Here is a 22,923-nt window from a genome sequence, read left to right on the forward strand (position 1 = left end):
ACGTGACAGAACACACTTGTATAAATTATATTATTAATGCAATGGATGATGTTGTTGCTTGTTTACTACTTTGCATTGTTGTGATACTGAACATGACGTCCTCCACCCTCGAACGTTTCCGCCGTTCCGGTTTTGGGGTGTGACATATTTGTCATGTGATTGGTGGCGCTTGTGTCAAGATACCAGTTGGGGTCCTGATTCAGTGTCATCGTGTGCATGACCTGTTCGATATTAGTGGGAGTGTAAGCTTCAGAGGTAGCATAAGCATGTGTAGGAGAAGGACCCAAAATATCGGCTGCTGGTGGGCGAAACTGATAACGAGGAGCTGTAGGGTATGGAACCGGTGGAGAGTTCCAAGTAGGGCCATTCCTGTTCATCCATGGCGGGTGTTGCTGTTGAGTGTACGATCCGCGCCTACGACCGCGTCCCCGACCCCTTCGCGCATGCCCCTGCCCCTGCCACGATAAAAACCTTCAGAGGTGCCTCTAACCGAAGACCGAGGATGATGAGATTGGGGCGTATCTGAGATATCACGCTGGTCATGACTGCCAGAAGGCACGACATTGGCTGATGGGGGTGCGACAGTGGTGACGGATGAAGCAGTAAGGGCGTTGCCAGTGGGTGTTTGTAGAGATCTCCTGGTTTCTTCAAGACATAACTTTGATCGAGTGGTGTAGAAGTCGAGAAGCGGTGTAGATTGTTGGAGAAGGGTAGCAATGCTATCGTATTGATCCGTAAGGCCAGCGATAAGTTGCAGTACCAAACGTTGATTATCAACAGGAGCATCCACATCAGTGAGTTGATCTGAAAGGTTCTTGACTTCTTGACAGTAGGCAGCCATATTGGCAAAGTTTTCAAGTTTGGTGTTGGTGAATTTTTGTTGAAGGTAGAGAGCTCTGGCAGGTTTACTATCAATGAAGATATGCTCTATTGCTTTCCAGACATCAGCTGCGGTGGCTCCTGGAGTGAGGATGGTGATAAGTAGATCTCTAGATATTGTCCCATATATCCATTGCAGAACAATGGCATCTAGGTGGGACCATTGTTCATTGGTCTTGACAGCAACATCTTTATCTTTTTCACTGGTAGAAGAGGGAGTGACTTTAGCAGGAGGCAGGATATGATCGAGTACCTGGAAAGCACGACAATGGATTCTGAATAGTTCAACCCAAGATGTATATTGTCCGTTTTCGATCTCAAGAGTAATAGGAATGTAATTGCAGATGTTTGATACAGTAACAGCAAGATGAAGAGGAGTTGACATTGGATTAGATGAGATCCAATGAGTAGAACAGGAAGAAGAGATGAGAGGGACGATGATTTGCAACTAGGGTTGAAGAATTTCGGCTGCTAGGTTTCACAGAGAAGGCGTCACTCTGATACCATAATAGAATCAGGCAAAAATCGTATGTTCCCTCTTATTCACATGAATATAAATAGGTTACAATATTTACACTTGACAACCTCTCAAATACAAATAATACAATCTATCACAATATATATTATATAATCGGCTAGTCTAATAGAAATATTATAAGTTATATAATATATTGTAAAATACTACATGTAACCAATTAATTGTCATTTAAAGTGCAAGATATGCGTGGATGTATATGTAAAGTTATTGTGATTGGCAAATTTTTTATTTTTATTACTGTTTATAGAAAATAATCATAAAAAAGTTAAACCGATAAGATACATAAATATTAAGTTACTTATGGGATATGTTTTATAACGAGTGTTACTCTCTCATATTCAAACAGTTTGATATCACATTTAGAAGTCTCTAATTTAGTCTTGACTCTGCTATTATTCTGTCAGATTTATAGGTGTGTCTAACTAAGTCGCTCATTAAGATCCAATTCAATAAAAAACTATCAAATATATGTCAATCTCGATTTTTTTATTATGTGAATCTAGTCAATTGATTATTCTATTTAAAAAATAAGAAAATAGTAATAACCGGAAAACATACGTGAAAATCCTGTTATAGAAAGTATGAAAGTTTGGACCACTTTATATATAATGAAACTAGTTTATAACCCGTGGGAACTACGGTTATAAAATTAATTAAACTTATATAGTGAGAACTCAAAATTATTAACCAATTATTTTAAATAAATTATTAATTAAGAGATATTTTTTTAGTTATATAAAATCATAATCGTTAATTTAAATAAATACATGAAATTATATCACCTTATAATTTGTATTAATTTTATTTTAATTTTATTTAATGTTATTAATTTAATGTAATTAGAGTGGGATTTTAAAATTTGAAATTAGAAATGGAGAAGTAATAGTTTGACAAGTGACATGCATTAATTAGGAGACCTAATAGGGTGACACATGTCAAAAAAAGAATAAAATATGCATTAATTAGGAGGTCTAATAGAATGACACATGTCAAAAGGAGATTAAAATTATTCTTTTATTAGAATAGAAAGATTAGTTACTGCTACCAAACCCATTATTTATACAATTTTTTATGGTTCAATCATTTTTTTTGTTCCTTAAATGTCCTTATGTTTTGAAAAACGCTTCATTTTTTTGCCCTTGGCCGGTCACCGACAACTTATGATAACGTATCCGTTTGGTTGACATGATTTTTTTTTCCGGTTTACATTTAGCTCTAACATTTATGTTACAGTTTGCATTTAACATCTTTTTGTTCCCTGTTTGCAATTATTTTTTGGAAAATTTATCATTTTTAGCCATCGGCCGACCACCAATAACTTAAAACATAATAACCTAAAATGAAACATGAAGAGACGCTGCAGACAAGAGTCAAAATCGTCAATTCTTCTTGAGGGGTGGGGTGTGTTAGCTGGTTAGCCAATGGCTCTATTTGTTATGACATAAAAACCTAATAAGTTGTTTCATATTATCATAATTTGAATCAACATGTTACCGATGACTATAATAAGTATATTTATCAAAATATAATGTTCTAAGAAAATATAATTTGAAAATACATGTAATAAGAAAATATGAAAGTACAACGCTCTAATAAGGGAAAAAAAGTACAATGTTATTTCTTGCATTTAATTTAAAATTATACATAATGTCGTCTCATTTATTTGGTTCCTCAACATATATAATCTTTTGTTCTCTTCTTTATTTCCATATTTTATAATCTCTTGTTCTCTTCTTTATTTCCACATTTTATTTGATATTGACAAAATTACAAAAATGGTCCCTGTTGTTTGCCAAAAGTCACAAAGTCAGTCCCTGCTAATTTTTTTGATGCAAATGGTCCTTGTGGTTTGCAAAACTTGCAAATGTTGCCCTTTTTACTAACACCGTTAGGGACTGTATCTGTAAGGGTATTTCCGTATTTTCAAGTATAAAGGGAGTGAATTCGTGACATTTGATAAACCACAGGGACCATTTTTTAAATTTCTTTGAAAAAGACAATTAAATTGATAAGGGGAGGGATCGAACTCGTGACCTCCACCCTTCTATTTTGCCCAACGATTTAATCACTTGAGCTAAAGGCTTACTTGGTTTTTATCTTCTCAAACTCATTTATATAATAATAAATCGATAAAACATAAACAATAATTAAATTAAAAAAAACATTTTTTTATATAATTTTTTTTAATAAAACAAAATGTATTTTAGCGTATTATAAAAAAATACGTTTAGAAAAAGTATTTATTTTTATTTATTTATTTTACATAAAATGCTTTTTTAGTAAAACATTTTTTTACATATTTATTTTTATATATTTATTTTACATAAAATGTTTTTTATGTCTTTAAAAAATACGTTTTCGTATCAAATTTATTACGTTGTAATGAAAGGCAAAATCGGCCGAATTGTTTTTTTTTTTGCCCAATAGGTTTTCTAAAAACCGTTTTCGGTTAAAAAAAACTTAACAACAAATTTGTTATATGTATTTAAACAATTAATATTTTTTTATGTCACAAGTAGTGTTAATTATTGTTATTTAAAAAAATATATCTTTGTTTCTTTTCATCGTCATTTTAACCATACGATTTACAACTAGCGGTTAAGTTGAAATACGCATCTTAAATAAGACATATAACCGAATAAGTTTTATAAGTGTTTTTAAATACATATAACCGAAAAACGATTTTTAGAAATACATAAAACAACATATTTTTACGTAAAATAAATACTTAAAAATATGTTTTATTTATTGTTTATGTTTTATCGATTTTATTATTGTATATATGAGTTTTAGAAAAAAAAATGTTTTGTTTTATTTAAAATGTTTTTTGTAATTTACTTATTTTTTTTATAATACGGAAAACACGTTTTATTTTAATTAAAAAAATATATGTAAAAAAATGTTTTTTTGTAATTTATTTATTGTTTATGTTTTATTAAAAAAACATTTTATGTAAAATAAATACATTAAAATAAATACTTTTTCTAAACGTATTTTTTTTTATAATAAGCTAAGATACATTTTGTTTTATTAAAAAAAATTATGTAAAAAAATGTTTTTTTTTTAAATTTATTTATTGTTTATATTTATTATTATATAAATGAGTTTTAGAAGATAAAAACCAAGTGAGCCTTTAGCTCAAATGGTTAAATTGCTGGTCAAAATATAGAAGGGTGGAGGTCACGAGTTCGATCTCTCCCCCTAGCAATTTAATTGTCTTTTTTCATAGAAATTTCAAAAATGGTCCCTTTGATTTATCAAATGTCACAAATTCAGACCCTAAGGGTGTTAGTAAAAAGGGTCAACTTTGCAACTTTTGCAAACCACAAGGACCATTTGCATTAATTAGGTTCAAAATCATGAATCACTTTTTTTTTTGATAATCCGCATTTAGATCATTACTTTATCAACTTGTCATGTGGTTGTTTGATTTGGTGTTTTTAGTTTGTTTTTGGGTAAATCCAAACCCTACTTTTGGAATCTGATTAATGTTGTTTACTTGATTCTAGTATCTGATTCATGAACTAGATTATCAAGGGGTTGCAGTTTAACTAATGGATGGTTAAATATCACCTTAAATATCGAATTGTAGCAAATTAATGGCCAATATCACACATCCAATTGCCATATGCCAAAAATTACCATCCCTATTCCATTTTTTCAGAACGAATAATGGAGCCCAAATTAGTATAAGAGCCATTAACATATGGTGACGACAATCCAGTAGCCAAAATATTACTCTTAGACGATTCAAACATTTTATTGACACTTGGTGTGCATCACAAATTAACAAACCCTGTAAATAAAGAAAATCTCAAATACACGCCAACCAAAACCTAAAAAAATATTATATTAATTGTTGGGGATCCTATAGTGGATCCAAATGATTACCTTAGCAATCCAAACATATACCAAAGAGATATCAAAGTATCAAACACTTAGACACATAAACAATGATAAAATCCAACAACAAAACGAATAGCAAACTAGGATGCAAAAATATGATAAAATGACTAATAATGAAAGTGACATGTATCAAGATAAAACAAATGTAAATTGAAAACAAATAAACTTACGAGCCACAAGCATTTAATGTGGTTCCATTATCGGGGGTGATGGTGTATATCCATAGGGAGAAATGAGTGGCTTATATAATCAACAATCAGACGAGGGTTACAAGTCACTTACAGGTGACCAAAATAAACAAAACCCTTTGTCTTCAAAAATCGCTAGAGATAATAAAGCAAAAAAGTTGTAATAAAAATGACCTAAAATCTTCATTTAAATAAAAGCCATCACCGAAAATGGCTACTTGGCGGCGACTTCATGTGACCATTTTCAGGTAGCCATTTTACTTAAAATTGCCACTTAAAACGACAACCAAGTGGCGAATCTTGTCTAATTCACAGAACTCAAACTATGGATACTTAAAGTAGAAAACAATATCCTTTAGATACATATAAAGAAATATTATAAGTTGTAACGACCCAAATTTTACAAAGAAATTTTTCATTTTTAATTAGTCAAGCATTTTTCATAAATCGTAAAGATTCCGATAATTGTTTTCAAAACCACAAGCATCACAACATTATTATTTTCAAAACATCAGAGTGTCCCCCAAATTAGATCGGAAAAGAGAGACAGAGTGCACGCCGCATCATCACGCCTTGCCTTTACCCTTGGACTCCGATGTACCTGAAACAAATCCACAACCGGTAAGCTGAAAGCTTAGTGAGTCCCCCAGAGCATACCCCACACAAACCACATATCACATTAGCTATAAAGCTACCTCTACCACATATCACATGTCGATTAGCCATGAACTATCTCTACCGTTAGCCACAAAGGCTATCTCTACCATCAGCCATAAAGGTTGTCTCTACCATTATCCATAAGGTCATCTCTACCATTAGCCGTAAGGCTATCTCTACCGTTAGCCACGAAGGCTATCTTTACCACATATCATGCACACATACATATCACACCTCTACATAACAAGTAAACCAACTATCACAAAATGGGTCGGCCTTGGTGCCTTAGACCCATTGGTATGGTGAGAAAACTCACCTCTCAAAGGCTGAACTGGCAAACTGGATTCAGGTATGCCTGTGCTCCCTTCCCAAACTGTTTATAATCAATGAATAAATAACTCAACACAATCCCATAAATACCCCCAGGATCAACCCTGGTCAAAGTCAAAGTCTATAGTCAAGGTCAATAGTCCATAGTGACCTTGACTCGTCGAGTACAATCAATCACTCGTCGGGTTCCCTGCTTGACTCGCCGACTCGTCAAGTCACCCAAGGGACTCATTGAGTTCCTTGGTGTGTACGGCCGTACACCTCTGACCGTAAACCCTTGGCCGAACACCTTTGGTCGTACACTCTTGGCCGTACACTCCTGGCCGAACACGAGAAAACCCTCTCGACTCGCCGAGTCTCTTGCACGACTCGTCGAGTCCATATTAGTCCCTTATGTTTACGGCCTCTTCCAGTGGGACTCAAGGCCCCAAACTTCAGATCTATACTCTACTAGTGTGGATAACACGTAAAGTTGCAAACTTTACGTGCATGCAAAGCCTCTCATGACCATAATCACCAAAACTAACCTTCCAACAAGGTTTCCATGCATTGGAGAGGAAAGGGCTCAATAAAGGGTGCAACTTTATGATGCTTGGGACCTAAGAAGGTCCAGATCTGGAACCATATCCTTGTGATAGGTCCAGATCTAGGCTTGCTTCCATTTCCTCAAGGTTGGTCACAACTCTCAAAAAGAATTTATGCTTAAGGTAACAGATTCATACCTCAAATCAATGCCCAAGACGAACTAGATGCTAGATCTAGTGTTTTCCCCTTGATACTTCTTCTTCAAGCTTGGAATCCTCCCCAAAATCTCAAGGATAAGATCCCAATTGATCTTACTTCACTCACAAGAGGGTGTGCGGCCGTAAACGTTCTTCTAATGTGCTAAGGGAGGCTACTGGGGCGGATAATGATGTTTATATAGGGGGAAAACCCCAAAATTAGGGTTTTCTTTAAATAGCTCGGACTCGCCGAGTCGACCCTTCCGACTCGCCGAGTCACCTCCGTCCCGCGTTCCAGATACCAGACTCTACTCGATGAGTTGGTCCTCCAACTCGCCGAGTCCATGCATGAACCTCTCCAAATTGAACTAGGTGTTACAAGTCTCCCCCACTTGAACTAGACTTCGTCCTCGAAGTCTGCTGACCTAAATAAATTGGGGTAATGCTCTCGCATCTCCTCTTCCGGTTCCCAAGTCCACTCGGAACCCTTCTGATGCAGCCATTGCACTTTCACCAGTCTTACTTCCTTATTTCGAAGAACCTTCGTCTTCCTATCCAATATGGAAACGGGCTTCTCGATGTAGTTCAAGCTCTCATCCACCTGGATATCACCCAACGAGACTACCGCAGCCTCGTCGGTGACACACTTCCGAAGTTGCGACACATGGAACGTGTTGTGAATCTGGTTAAGCTCCTCTAGCAGATCCAAGTGATATGCCACTTTGCCCGCTCGGGCCGTGATCCTGAACGGGCCTATATACCGAGGCCCCAACTTGCCCCTTTTCCGAAACCTGATGATCCCTTTCCAGGGCGACACCATCAGCAACACGAAATCCCCCACCTGAAACTCAAGATCTGATCGCCGTTGGTCGGCATAGCTTTTCTGACGGCTCTGCGCGACCCGCAACCGATCGCGCACCTGTTGAATAAACCCAGTAGTCCTGAGCACTACTTCAGTACTTCCCATGACCCGGTGTCCAACCTCATCCCAACAAACAGGGGTCCTACACCTCCGACCATATAACATCTCAAACGGAGCTCGATCTGGCATGGTAACTGTTATTGTACGTAAACTCTGCCAGTGGGAGATACGTATCCCAACTCCCTCCAAAATCCAACATGCATGCCCGCAGCATATCCTCCAGTGTCTGGATCGTTCTCTCACTCTAACCGTCGGTTTGGGGGTGGTACGCCGTGCTAAAATGTAGATGAGTGCCCAACTCCTCGTGGAATTTCTTCCACAACCTGGATGTGAACCGAACATCACGATCCGAGACTACCGACACAGGAACCCCATGTCTAGCCACTACCTCACGCACGTAAATATCCGCCAACTTCGCTGCGGATATACTTTTTGATATATGATTGAAATGGGCGCTCTTCGTCAGTCTATCCACAATCACCCATATGGCATCCACATCCCTCGCCATCCTTGGCAACTTTGTAATGAAGTCCATCGTGATCTCTTCCCACTTCCACATGGGAATGGGTAGTGGTTGGACCTTACCATGAGGCCACTGATGCTCGGTCTTGACCTTCCTGCAGGTCAAGCACCGCTCTACAAACCACGCAATTTCCCGCTTCGTGCATGGCCACCAATAACTCAGCCTCAAGTCCCTATACATTTTTGTAGCTCCTGGATGTATAGAGAACCTGGACTTATGCGCTTCCTCCAATATCTTTAGTCTCACTCCCCCAGTCGTCGGTACCCACACCCGACCACACTGCGTCAATAGGCCTCAACTATCCTTAACAAACAAAGGATACTGCCCTCGGATCCTTTCTACCTTCCAGTTCTCTTTCTTTACTCCCTCAACATGAGCCTTTTTGATCATCTCCAACAATGGAGAGATCACTGTCATTCTCAAACACACATTACCAATCGGGGAAGTTGTCGTCTTACGGCTCAAAGCGTTGACCACTACGTTGGCCTTCCCTGAGTGGTATAGAATCTCGAAATCATAGTCTTTTAGCACATCCAACCACCTTCTTTGTCGCATGTTGAGGTTCTGTTGGTCCATCAAATACTTCAGACTCTTGTGGTCGGTGTAAATGGTGCACCACACTCCATACAAGTAATGGCTCCAAATCTTGAGGGCAAACACCACTGCTCCCAGTTCCAGATCGTGAGTAGGGTAATTTGCTTCATGAGGCTTCAGTTGTCGCGAGGCATATGCTATCACGTGCCCTCTTTGCATCAGTACCACACCCAACCCTGAAATTGATGCGTCACAGTACACTACCAGATCATTTAATCCCTCTGGTAAAACAAGGATCAGAGCCTCACACAATTTCCGCCTCAAGGTCTCGAAGGCCAACTGCTGATCTGTACCCCACCGAAACGTCACATTCTTCTTGGTTAGTCGTGTCAATGGCACATCAATCTTGGAGAAGTCCTGAATAAATCTCCGATAATAACCCGCTAAACCCAAGAAGCTACGAATCTCTGATGCATTCTTCGGTACTTCCCACCGCATCACAGCCTCAACCTTGGCTGCATCTACCGAAATACTCTCCTGATTGATGATATGCCCCAAGAATTATACCTCTCGCAGCCAGAAATCACACTTGGAGAACTTGGCATACAACTTTTCCGCCCTTAGGGTCTCCAGCACCTCCCTTAAGTGTTGTTCGTGCTGCTCTCTGGTCTTAGAATAGACCAAGATATCATCAATGAAAACGATCACCGACCGATCCAGCATCGGTCTACACACCCTATTCATAAGGTCCATGAACGTTGTTGGGGCATTGGTGAGCCCAAACGGCATCACTACAAACTCATAATGCCCACACCGAGTCTTGAAAGCCGTCTTCGGTATATTCGCATCCCGAATCCTCATCTGATGGTATCCCGACCGAAGATCAATCTTCGAAAACCAAGACGCACCCTGTAGCTGATCGAACAAATAATCGATCTTTGGCAACGGATAACGGTTCTTCACCGTTAACTTGTTTAGCTCTCTATAATCGATACACATCCGGTGGGATCCATCCTTCTTTTTCATGAACAGGATTGGTGCTCCCCACGGAGAACTACTCGGACGAATGAACCCTCGGTCTAACAACTCCTGAATCTGTGTAGATAACTCTTGCATCTCAGGTGGTGCCAACCGATATGGTGCCTTTGCTATCAGAGTGGCACCCGACACCAATTCTATGCGAAATTCCACCTGCCTCTCCGGAGGCACCCCTGGTAACTCTTCGGGGAAAACGTCCTGAAAGCCCTGAATAACAGGCACACTGCCTACATCCTTCGTGATCTCTACCCTTGTATCCGAGATATATGCCAAAAATCCCGTACAACCCTGCTGCAGGAACCTCCTAGACCTTGCAGCCGTACAGAGGGTCGGTCCCTGCGATGCCCTATCACCATGTATCACCAGTTCTCCCCCACTTGGGGTTCGAACCCTCACCAACTGATGCTCGCAGTCAATCATGGCCCCGTTGACCCCCCAACCAATCCATTCTGATAATTACTTTCAGTCCTCGCAACGGAATCGGGACTAGGTCGACTCGAAATCTCTCCCCAAGTACATTCAATACACAGTCCCGATACACCCTCGTAGCACTAACGGTGCGGTCATCCGCAATCTTCACCTCGAGCGGGGAATCCAAAGTTCTCGGCACTTCCCGGAACTTCTTGCTAAGCGCAAGAGATATGAACGATCGGGTTGCACCCGAATCAAACAAGACATGAGCAGACATACCATTGACCAAAAAGGTCCTTATACAAGCATATAATACACATAAGCAAAACAGATACATAGAGCAGGGAAGAATAATCACGTACCAGCAACAACGACTAGATCTGACAGTGCCTCTTCGGTAGTCAGCTGAAATGCACGACTCTTCACTGCTGGAGCTTCCGCCTTAGCAGGGCGTCCATCGGTAATCCTCATCGTGGCGGGCGCAGGCGCCGCCACCGCTCCTCCTCCTCCCTGTAACTTCGGATAGTTGACTCGCTTATGGCCGGTCTGGTTGCAGTGAAAACAGATTAAGCCCTTCGCGGGGCAGTCCCTGCTCATATGGCCCTGCTGGCCACATGCATAACATCCCGAGCCTGCGATACGGCAAGCTCCACTGTGTACCCGGCTACACTTGGCACATCGACCCCGACCCTGCTGACCCTTGCTGGAAGTGGCTGACGTCTTAGGCTTCTTAGCCTGTCCTACTGCTGCCTGAGCCTGTTCAGGCTTCCGCTTCATGCGGGATTCCAGCTCCATTTCCCGTTCCCGGGCCTTCTCCACCATTTCATTCAGGTTCTTACACCCCGTAAAACTCACAAACTCCTGAATATCGTCCCTCAGCATGGAATGATATCGGGTCCGCCTCATATCCTCATCGGTAGCGTATTGCGGAATCAACAAAGCTCGTTCTCGAAACTTGGCGGTGATTTCCGCCACAATCTCGGTGGTCTGCTGCAAATCATGAAACTCTCGCACCAAACGTTGCACCTCAATGAGTGGTGCAAACTCCAGATCAAATCGTCGAACAAACTCGGCCCACGTCATCTCAGCCACCCCGACTGGTCCCACCTGTTTGGTAACCTCGCCCCACCAATCCCGGGCTTTGTCCCTCAGCATACAAGAAGCAAACCCAACCTTTTCCACATCCGGGCAAGAACTTGTGCGCTGGGCGTTTTCGATATCCGCCACCCAACGTCAACTGAAAATGGGGTCCCTGACCCCAAAAAACTCTGGTGCCCCACACGCCTTGAACTCCCGAAACGAGGAAGTTCGGGCCCCCAACTGACCCGTAACAATCTCAGTCCGGAATGATCTGAGTATCTCTTCCATGATCTCCATTATGCCCTCCTTAACCGTCCCAAAAATGATTGGGGTGGCGTCAAGGACTGGTAACCTCGGCTGCAATAAGCTCGTGCAGCCTCTCATCTATGCCATCTGTGGTGTCACCCGATCCATTCCCGGATCCAGATCCTGATCCTCCCGCCCCGAAGCATGTCACTACCATGCTGAACTGGAATGTCATAAATCATAACTATCAGGATTTCCATAAAACGGATCTCTCCACACCAGTCCTCCTTGAAGTTGTCAGCTCTAACATGGGTTTGGGTACAGGTCCTGTGCTTTCAGTAGTACGGGCCCAATACTACCTTCCACACCTACCCGTACCTTTCCCCAAGGCTCGACCTGATAACTCCAATTTGTCCCAAATAAACCGTATTCTACCAACCACCTCATAACTCAAATCCTAGATTGTTCTAAGATTTTCTCTACCCACATCAAACAGACCAATCATAACAGGTTGCCTTTATGCATGCAAATTATACACATAATAGGATCAAATAGACTTTCGAATAAAATATTCTACCCTAGGACCACAACCAGACAAGGAACATGAAATAATGCCAAATTGATCATTCTATGGCTATAAGCTCCTAACCGTATATAATTTTGAAAGCATACACATAGCAAATTCCACATGATCATCCAAGTTTAAATATCAAATAGCATGACTAGCATATTGGGGATCTACTTACTTGGCTCGGCTGATCACGCGCGTTGCACGCTCATCTTTTCCTTTTTTCAAAAGCTTTTTATGTCATTTTTGAAAACAATTTACCATTTCCTTAGTTTGAGTCCTGACACACCCGAGGGTATGTCTGCATCCCTCAAACCAAGGCTCTGATACCAACTTGTAACGACCCAAATTTTAGAAAGAAAAATTTCATTTTTAATTAGTCAACCATTTTTCATAAATCGTAAAGATTCCGATAATTGTTTTCAAAACCACAAGAATCACAACATTATTATTTTCAAAACATCAGAGTGTCCCCCAAATTAGATCGGAAAAGAGAGATAGAGTGCACGCCGCATCATCACACCTTGCCTTTACCCTTGGGCTCCGATGTACCTGAAACAAATCCACAAACGGTAAGCTGAAAGCTTAGTGAGTCCCCCAGAGCATACCCCACACAAACCACATATCTCATTAGCTATAAAGCTACCTCTACTACATATCACATGTCGATTAGCCATGAGCTATCTCTACCGTTAGCCACAAAGGCTATCTCTACCATCAGCCATAAAGGCTGTCTCTACCATTAGCCATAAGGCCATCTCTACCATTAGCCATAAGGCTATCTCTACCGTTAGCCACGAAGGCTATCTCTACCACATATCATGCACACATACATATCACACCTCTACATAACAAGTAAACCAACTATCATAAAATGGGTCGGCCTTGGTGCCTTAGACCTATTGGTATGGTGAGAAAACTCACCTCTCAAAGGCTGAACTGGCAAACTGGATTCAGGTATGCCTGTACTGCCCTTCCCAAACTGTTTATAATCAATGAATAAATAACTCAACACAATCCCATAAATACCCCCAGGGTCAACCCTGGTCAAAGTCAAAGTCTATAGTCAAGGTCAATAGTCCATAGTAACCTTGACTCGTCGAGTACAATCAATCACTCGTCGGGTTCCCTGCTTGACTCGCCGAGTCACTCGAGGGACTCGTCGAGTTCCTTGGTGTGTACGGCCGTACACCTCTGACCGTAAACCCTTGGCCGAACACCTTTGGCCGTACACTCTTAGCCGTACACTCTTGGTCGTACACTCCTAGCCGACACACGAGAAAACCCTCTCGACTCGCCGAGTCTCTTGCACGACTTGGCGAGTCCCTATTAGTCCCTTATGTTTACGGCCTCTTCCAGTAGGACTCAAGGCCCCAAACTTCAGATCTATACTCTACTAGTGTGGATAACACGTAAAGTTGCAAACTTTACGTGCATGCAAAGCCTCTCATGACCATAATCACCAAAACTAACCTTCCAACAAGGTTTCCATGCATTGGAGAGGAAAGGGCTCAATAAAGGGTGCAACTTTATGATGCTTGGGACCTAAGAAGGTCCAGATCTGGAACCATATCCTTGTGATAGGTCCAGATCTAGGCTTGCTTCCATTTCCTCAAGGTTGGTCACAACTCTCAAATAGAATTTATGCTTAAGGTAACATATTCATACCTCAAATCAATGCCCAAGACGAACTAGATGCTAGATCTAGTGTTTTCCCCTTGATACTTCTTCTTCAAGCTTGGAATCCTCCCTAAAATCTCAAGGATAAGCTCCCAATTGATCTTACTTCACTCACAAGAGGGTGTGCGGTCGTAAACATTCTTCTAAGGTTCTAAGGGAGGCTACTGGGGCGGATAATGATGTTTATATAGGGGCAAACCCCAAAATTAGGGTTTTCTTTAAACATCTCGGACTCGCCGAGTCGACCCTTCCGACTCGCCGAGTCACCTCCGTCCCGCGTTCCAGATACCCGACTCTACTCGACGAGTTGGTCCTCCAACTCGTCGAGTCCATGCATGAACCTCTCCAAATTGAACTAGGTGTTACATAAGTTATACAATATAAGACAAATATCATAAAAGCGACAACATTTTAATGCGTAATTGAGAAAAGTTCTATTATTTTTTTTTGTTGACTCTGGCCACAAATGAGACATAGAGTTATCACTCTAGCATTTAACATGTTTCATGGTTAACTCCGCTATTATTATTATTATTATTATTTTTTTTTTATTTTTGCAAAATCAGTCCTACAATTTGGTTTAAAGTTCAAATTTGGTCCCTGTAGTTTGCAAAAAATTACACCACATGTCCAAGACTCGGTTTTATGTTTTTTAACTTTTTTATCTTCATTTATTTTTTATTTTTTTAGTCAAAACTAAACTTGTTTTTTATTTTTTTTCATTTTTTTTACATTTTTCGTATTTTTTAAAGTTTTTTTCGTATTTATTTAAATATTTTTTCGTATTTATTTTCGTACTTTTTTTTTCATATTTTTTTCCCGTTTTCTGTTTTTTTTACAAAAGCAATCCTAAAATTGGGTTTAAAGTCGTTATTTTTTTTTTGCCAAACCAGTCTTAAAATTGGGGTTAAAGTTCAAATTTGGTCTATGTAGTTTGCAAAAAATTACACCGCATGTCCAAGACTCGGTTTTATGTTTTTTAACTTTTTTATTTTCATTTATTTTTTATTTTTTAGTCAAAACTAAACTTGGTTTTTTATTTTTATTTTTTCATTTTTTAATATTTTTCGTTTTTTCATTTTTCATATTTTTTTTAGTTTTTTTTTTCGTATTTTTTTAAATTTTTTTTCCTATTTATTTTCGAACTATTTTTCGTATTTTTTTTTCCATATTTTTACGTTTTTCGTTTTTTTTTTTTACATTTTTCGTATTTTTTCGGTTTTAAGTTTTTTTAACTTCTTTATTTACAAGAAAAAGTTATCAAATTCATGAAAAATAAAACAAAAAATGAACAAATTAAAAATATGAAAAAATTAAAAAATAATACGAAAATAAATACGAAAAACGTAAAAAAATGACAAAACGAAAAATATTAAAAAACTGAAAAAAAATTTCAAAACCAAGTTTAGTTTTAACTAAAAAATAAAAAATAAATGAGAATAAAGAAGTTAAAAAACATAAAACCGAGTTTTGGACATGTGGTGTAACTTTTTGCAAATTACAAGGATCAAATTTGAACTTTAAACCCAATTTTAGAACTGATTTTGCAATAAAGATAACAGAGTTAATCATGAAACCTGTTAAATGGGTAGAGTGATAACTATACGTCTTATTTGTGGCCATAGCCAACAAAAAAAAATAAGATTTTTTTACAATTACACGTAAAAATGTTGTGGTTTTTATGGTATTTGCCATACAATATATTGTAAATATACTACACGTAACCAATTAATTGTTCTTTAAAGTACAAGAAATGCGTGTATGTATATGTAAAGTAATTGTTATTGGCAAAATTTTGATTTTCATTATTGTTTATAGAAAATAATTAGATTTAAATATTATAAAAAGTTAACTGATAAGATATATAAATATTAAGTTACTTAGGGAATATGTTTTTTACGGAGTCTAACACTGTTAGATTCAAACTGTTTGATATTACATTTAGAAGCCTTTAATTCCGTCTTACTCCGTTTTGTGTCTAACTAAGTCAGACATTGACTCAATAGGGTCTCACTCAATCTAAAACTATCAAATATATGCCAATCTCGATTTTTCTATTATGTGAATCTAGTCAATCGATTACTATACGTGAAAATCTACTATAATAAATGAAGATAATTTTGCCACATGTCAATCTCTAATGAGTTTTCACACTTATCATTTTTTGATATTTTTAAAAAAAATAATATCCACATGTCAATTTATGGTTTTTTCAATTTTTAAAATTAAAAAGTCACATAATCTTATACTTATATATGTAAAATATTAAATGTAATAAATATTATACTAAATTGCAATTAATATGTTTCTTAATTTCTTATTTCAAAAAATACTTATTATTTATATTTTAATATTTTATTTTCTTTAATCAACCCGTGTAATACACGGGTTTTACACATCGTACTGATATAGAATAGTAAGGAAAGTATGAAACTCTAGCTATGAATTAATGTTTATAAAGCACACGAATGTGTTTTTGATAGAGGTGACAAAAATCGACCCAACCCGCCAACCCAACCAAAAATTAGCGGGTTGGGTTGAGGTTTTCAACCCATTTAACTTAAATGGGTCAACCCGTCTAACCCATCTAATTAAATAGGTTGGGTTGGGTAAAAATTATCAACTCGTTTTCAACCCGTCAACCCATTTAACTTTAATATATATATATATATATATATATATATATATATACTTTAATAATTATTTGAATATTATCATGTATTAATCAAAGTATTAATTTGTAAATTATAATGTTGCATTATTATTATCTATGTTTAATAAAAGTCAATCTTAATTTCCATCATTTTTTAGCGCCGATAATACTGGTCACTCTCCAAAAGCATTGTGAAACCAAACATTTTTAATGTTATTTGAACAATTTATTGTATTTATGAATTAAGATTGTGCTTCAGTCATAATTATGAAGTTTTATTTACGTTTTTTAATTTAAGTGATATAATATTTAATGATATAATTTATTTAATTGATTTTAAATGGGTTAACCCAAGTTTAACCCATTTATTTAATAGGTTGGATCGGGAACTCCATAAACATGTCAACCGATGACAACCCATTTATCTAAAAGGTTGGGTTGTGTTGAAATTTCCAATCCAATTATTAAATGGGTTGAACCCGAACCCAACCCAGGTCGACCCATTGCCACCTCTAGTTTTTGAGGGCTTGTAACGTAAATAGTTTAAACATGAGGGTTTGTTCTTGGAATTTTCACCAAGACACGATGTTCCAGGATACCGCATACAAACCCTCCTAGATTCAACCCCCAGTACGAATCGCTGACGTGTACGGCTAAGATCCATCCAGCTTAGATCTGATAGGACTGTACCCCACCCCCCGCTTTTCTTTTCCTATTTATTTTTCTTCTTTCGCCTCCTTCGTTGCTCTCTGCTCATCTGTTTTCTCGATTCACACTTTCTCCTGCCCGTCGTTTGATCTTGATTTTGGTTCTCATATTGATTTAAAGGCATCAGATCAACGTTTTGATTTTCGCATTTAAATCTCAGATTTTGGTATATAATTTCAAAATCGCAACACATTTAGGGCTAGAAATAATTGCAAACCCTAGCCCACAAATTCGTTACGTTTTCCCTTTTCTTTCGTTGTGAAGATCCGAGAAGATTAGACCTTCCATTCTTGAATCTTTATTCTATAAACGTATTTTATAATCTTTGGAAGGTTTATAGTCACGTAAGCTGATTGATAGCCAAATCGAATCTATTGGTATTAAAAGGACAAAAATCAATGGGGAAAGATTTATTGGTATCTCTGGATGTAGATGTAGAGGAAGGTGAAATATCGGATTCTGCTTCTATTGAAGAGATCAGTGCGGATGATTTTGCTGTTAAGTCCCCGGCGATTGGGACGGAGATTGCTGCTTCTAAGAATGCAGTCGATGATGATTCCAAGCAACAACAGCAGCATCAGAAAGTTTGGACGATGCAGGATCTGTTAAAGTATCAGAATAAGTATCAGATTTCTAGAAATTACGCACCTGGGTTGTATAATTTCGCCTGGGCACAGGCTGTTCAGAATAAACCTCTTGACGATTATCTAACAACCATGAATACTAGTACTACCACTGATAACTTGAAGCAGCCTTTGTTGAATGATGATGATAATAATAATATTGAGGTGAAGAAGGAAGTGATGGAAAACAATGATAAGATTGTAGTTGATATTAGCGACGATGGTGATAGTGAGAAGGAGGAAGGGGAACTGGAGGAGGGTGAAATTGATTTGGATATGGAGGTTGTCAATGCTGGTAAAGAAGGAGGAGGAGAAGGAGATAATGTTGAGAAGTGGATTAATATAATTCGTATTGGGTTGGAGAGTATAACTATCAATGATGCAAAGAAGTAAGTCTACGAGTACTTGATAATTAACTAAACTAAATAACTAATTTGAGTACTAAAATTTCTTGAAAGATTGATTGAAGTTCAGTTGATTGATTAATGATGATGATTTGCTTGTAGATCATTCAGTGGAGTCTGTTCCAGACTCGAAGACTTCCTGGACAGCTTCTCAAAACTGCTTTTGGATAATTCCATGTCCAACAGAGATGATTTGGGTCGACTTGCTTTTTCTTCTATTCAACTTGTTAATTCAGTAAGATATCATCAATAACTGTTCAATTAGTTGGAAACTGGAGTTTGTTTCAAAATACTTGATACTCTCAGTTTATTCTTCAAACACATACACAAGAGGCTAAGAAGTAGTTGATTGCAGGTTTTTTGCTCCATGAGCCAAACTCAGAAGGAACAGAGTAGACACTTACTATCAAGGTCTCTATCATTTCTTTCCATTCAGAATCTAAGTGTTCTGATCCCTCATTGCTACATGACATGTTTTCTATACCATCGCTGACGTATCTCTTTTACAGGGTGCTAACTAATGTGAAAAGCAACATGTTTGTTATTTTCTCCCCAGAACAATTGAAAGAGGTTGATTTGAACTTTAAAGAAGATCATGTATGACTTTGAGTATCTTGTAGTGATAGAATATTGATTTCGCTTTTGTTTTGTTTTGACAGATAGAGATGATGCTTCTGTCATGCAACTCAAATAATGAATCTTCAAATACCAAAGGCAATAATGAAGGAGATAACCAGGAAGTGGTTTTTCTGACTGAGGATTCTGTCTTAGATGCCATTCCCGATGTATCTTCAGATCAAAAACTCAAACAATCTGAAATTTTGAAACCACAAACATCTACTTCCAAGAACAGAGTACTCCTACCACTTCTTGACCTTCATAAAGATCATGATGTGGATAGTCTTCCATCACCAACACGTGAAACTACACATTCTTTACCTTTAGGCAAAGCACTCTTTGTTGGGGATGCAGAAATAAGACCAGAGTGGCCTGCACCTAGGCCTGTACCTCGTTATGAAACAGACGCCCTCAAAGCTGTTTCTACTTATCAACAGAAATTTGGAAAAAGTTCATTTTTTTCAAATGATCTTCCAAGTCCAACCCCTTCTGAAGACAGTGGTGATGCAGGTGGTGGTGACACTGGTGGCGAGGTTTCTAGTTTCTCAACAGTTCAGACTACAAACTCTGCAATAGAACCCACTGTGGAACACAGACCTAATGTCCAATTACTTGCAAATCCTAGGAATGCTGCTCCTGTTTACTCCACATCAAGTTCTGTAATTAGGGGTCCAAATAAAACAAGGGACCCAAGACTCCGAGTATCCAATCCTGAAAGCTCTTTGGATTCCAGTAAACAACCTGCAATTGAACCACTTGATGGCCCTGCACCGAAAAGGTTAAAAAATGGAGTTGCAGATTCTATAGTAACATCTGGTTTACCTAGTACAAGTAGCGGGATTGGAAGTTTGCATATTCCTGTGACAGGTGTCAATCCCACTTCAGCATCCTTGCAATCCATTCTCAAAGATATTGCAGTGAATCCTGCATCATGGATGAACATAATTAATATGGAACAACAGAAGCAAGTTGATCCTGCAAATTATGCGACACAATTGTCAAACCAAAGTTGTTCTTCTGTTGCCTCCATGCCAACTACTACTACTACTACTACCACTACAGCTGGCGCTCAACCATTGGTGCAGGATGATTTGGGAAAAGTACGAATGAAGCCTCGTGATCCACGCCGTGCTTTGCACAGTAAATCATTACAAAAGCCAGGCAACTCGAAGCAACTAGATCCAAAACAGCTATCATCTTCATCTTCATCTTCATCTTTATCATCAACCCAACCAGATATAACCCGTCAGTTCACAAAGAATTTGAAAAATATTGCTGATCTTGTGTCTACAACAGTGAGTGCGACTGTTCAGATACCTTCATCACAACCGGGGCAAGTCCATTCAAGTTTTGTAAATATGAAAGGGCCACCTTTACAACCGGGCCGTCTTCAGAATGGGACTGGGCCCACATCTGAAGAAGCTGGGCCGGGCCCGTCTCAGCCTCTGAACGGTTGGGGAGATGTTGAGCAGTTTTTTGGAAGGTTTGATGACCAGCAACGGGCTGCTATTCAGAGGGAAAGGTCAAAGAGAATGGAAGAACAGAAAAAGATGTTTGCTGATCGAAAGCTTTGTCTCGTGTTGGATCTTGATCACACTCTTCTCAATTCAGCTAAGGTAGTTTGTTATTCTCATTTTCTTTTTCTTTATTTTACAAAAAAAAAAAGAAAAACACTTGTGTGTATCTGGAATTTAAATTTAAATTTTATTTCAATGGTTTGCAGTTTGCAGAAATTGAACCGATGCATGATGAGATGTTGAAAAAGAAAGAAGAGCAGGACCGTGAGAAGTCACATAGGCATCTGTTTAGATTTCCTCACATGTGTATGTGGACAAAACTAAGGCCTGGTATATGGAAGTTCTTAGAGAAGGTAATTAAAAAAAACATTTTGTTTAACAAAAAAAAGATTAAGAAGTCAAATATTTTTTTAATCCATTGGTTTGGTGAACTTCAGGCGAGTAAGCTTTATGAGCTTCATCTTTACACAATGGGAAACAAATTATATGCTACAGAAATGGCGAAAGTGCTTGATCCGAAAGGAGTTTTGTTCAATGGGAGAGTTATCTCAAGGGGTGATGATGGTGATAGTGATGGAGATCCGAAGAGCAAGGATTTGGAAGGGGTTTTGGGTATGGAATCAGCTGTTGTAATCATAGATGATTCCATAAGAGTATGGCCTCATAACAAGCTTAACTTAATAGTTGTAGAAAGGTATACTACCATACAATACAATACAATACAATACAGATGAGACCCTTGAATTCAAAATCTGTGTGTTTCTTGTTTGCATTGCAGATACATATATTTTCCATGTAGTAGGCGACAGTTTGGGCTTCCGGGGCCTTCCCTTCTTGAGATTGATCATGATGAGAGACCAGATGAAGGGACTTTGGCATCTTCATTGGCGGTAAACACCTTTGATCTATTTGGTGTGGTGTGATATTCATACTCGTATGTTACTAATTGTTGATTGAAATTCAGGTTATTGAGAAAATACATGAGAATTTTTTCATGCAAGAATGTTTAGATGATGCTGATGTACGGAATATATTAGCATCGGAACAGAGGAAGATATTAGGTGGGTGTCGTATTGTGTTCAGCAGGGTGTTCCCTGTGGGTGAAGCCAGTCCTCACTTGCATCCGTTGTGGCAGACAGCCGAACAGTTTGGTGCTGTCTGCACCAATCAAATAGATGAACAGGTCACCCATGTTGTTGCCAATTCTCTTGGGACTGATAAGGTACCTACCTACTTACCTACTACATTGTTTTTTGTATAATGTATCTTGGGGTGTTGATCTGTGTGGTTTTTGATTGATATAATCAGGTGAATTGGGCGCTTGCTACAGGAAGACCTGTTGTGCATCCTGGCTGGTATGTTTTGTTTGTTTCTTAAAAAGAAAAGAAAAAAAAGCTTGTTGAAATGAAATTAACATATAACTTGTAACAAAACAGGGTGGAAGCATCTGCATTGCTTTACCGGAGAGCCAGTGAGCATGATTTTGCTGTCAAACCTTGAAAATCTCCCAACCAACATTTTACTTGATTTTTGCCTTTGGGATTGGGATTGGGTCTTAGCCTTAAAAGTTAAAAAGGTGAAAACAATCACACTTAATATTAGGCAAAGAAACCAACCACATCCACCATCAACCACCTAACCCCATCTCATCAACATAAAAAAAGATTGGCTGATTTTGTAAAGGTGGAGCGCAAGAAAGACTATTCTGGGAGAAGAGATATTGGGTGGAGGGTGAAAAGTTAACGACAGGAGGAGCTCCAATCCCCCAACCCAACTCCAAAGTGTTTGGGATTTGGTCAATTGGAGAATATAATTTAAAACCCACTAAAACCAGGTGCAAAAATAAAGAGTTTCATCGTCATTGGTTCAAAGAATAATATTTGTGGAAATCGTTTTCGCTAAATACTAAATACAATACGGAACTTGACAAACCAAGCCATAGATCAAAGAATAACGAATTTATTCTTGTTTTCAAGAATCATTTTTAGTTGATTATAGTCTTGCACTCCAAATTATTCTCCCATTCCCCATGGGGGAACAAACATACACGACTTTTATCATGACTCTCTGTAAAAGTCAAAAGGCAACGAGCATTCATTCAAGTGAGGGAGTAAACAAATGAAAATTAGCTTTTGAGCCACTTGATCTATCTCCGCCATTCTGTTTTCCAAAATAGAA

At 38.4% G+C, this 22,923-nt stretch overlaps 2 protein-coding genes across 2 annotated transcripts; one reads left to right on the forward strand and one right to left on the reverse strand.

Moving 5' to 3' along the window:
- Positions 1 to 373: 373 nt before the first annotated feature.
- LOC145163616 (uncharacterized) lies at positions 374 to 1,264 on the reverse strand. Its single transcript, XM_079082432.1, has one exon. The coding sequence runs from the start codon at positions 1,262 to 1,264 to the stop codon at positions 374 to 376; it is 891 nt and encodes a 296-aa protein (XP_078938558.1).
- Positions 1,265 to 17,617: 16,353 nt separating this feature from the next.
- Positions 17,618 to 22,723, forward strand: CPL3 (C-terminal domain phosphatase-like 3). The gene is made up of 11 exons (XM_079084801.1): positions 17,618 to 18,595; positions 18,713 to 18,845; positions 18,966 to 19,021; positions 19,120 to 19,180; positions 19,270 to 20,844; positions 20,952 to 21,098; positions 21,183 to 21,439; positions 21,524 to 21,635; positions 21,710 to 21,967; positions 22,054 to 22,100; positions 22,182 to 22,723. Exons 1-11 carry the CDS (start codon positions 17,982 to 17,984, stop codon positions 22,243 to 22,245), a joined length of 3,324 nt encoding a protein of 1,107 aa, XP_078940927.1. The 5' UTR covers positions 17,618 to 17,981; the 3' UTR covers positions 22,246 to 22,723.
- Positions 22,724 to 22,923: the final 200 nt, after the last annotated feature.

This window comes from Lactuca virosa, chromosome 3 (genome assembly GCF_052849685.1).
Source record: "Lactuca virosa cultivar CGN04683 chromosome 3, Lactuca_virosa_CGN04683_v6, whole genome shotgun sequence".
In the NCBI taxonomy this organism is placed as follows: Eukaryota; Viridiplantae; Streptophyta; class Magnoliopsida; order Asterales; family Asteraceae; genus Lactuca; species Lactuca virosa.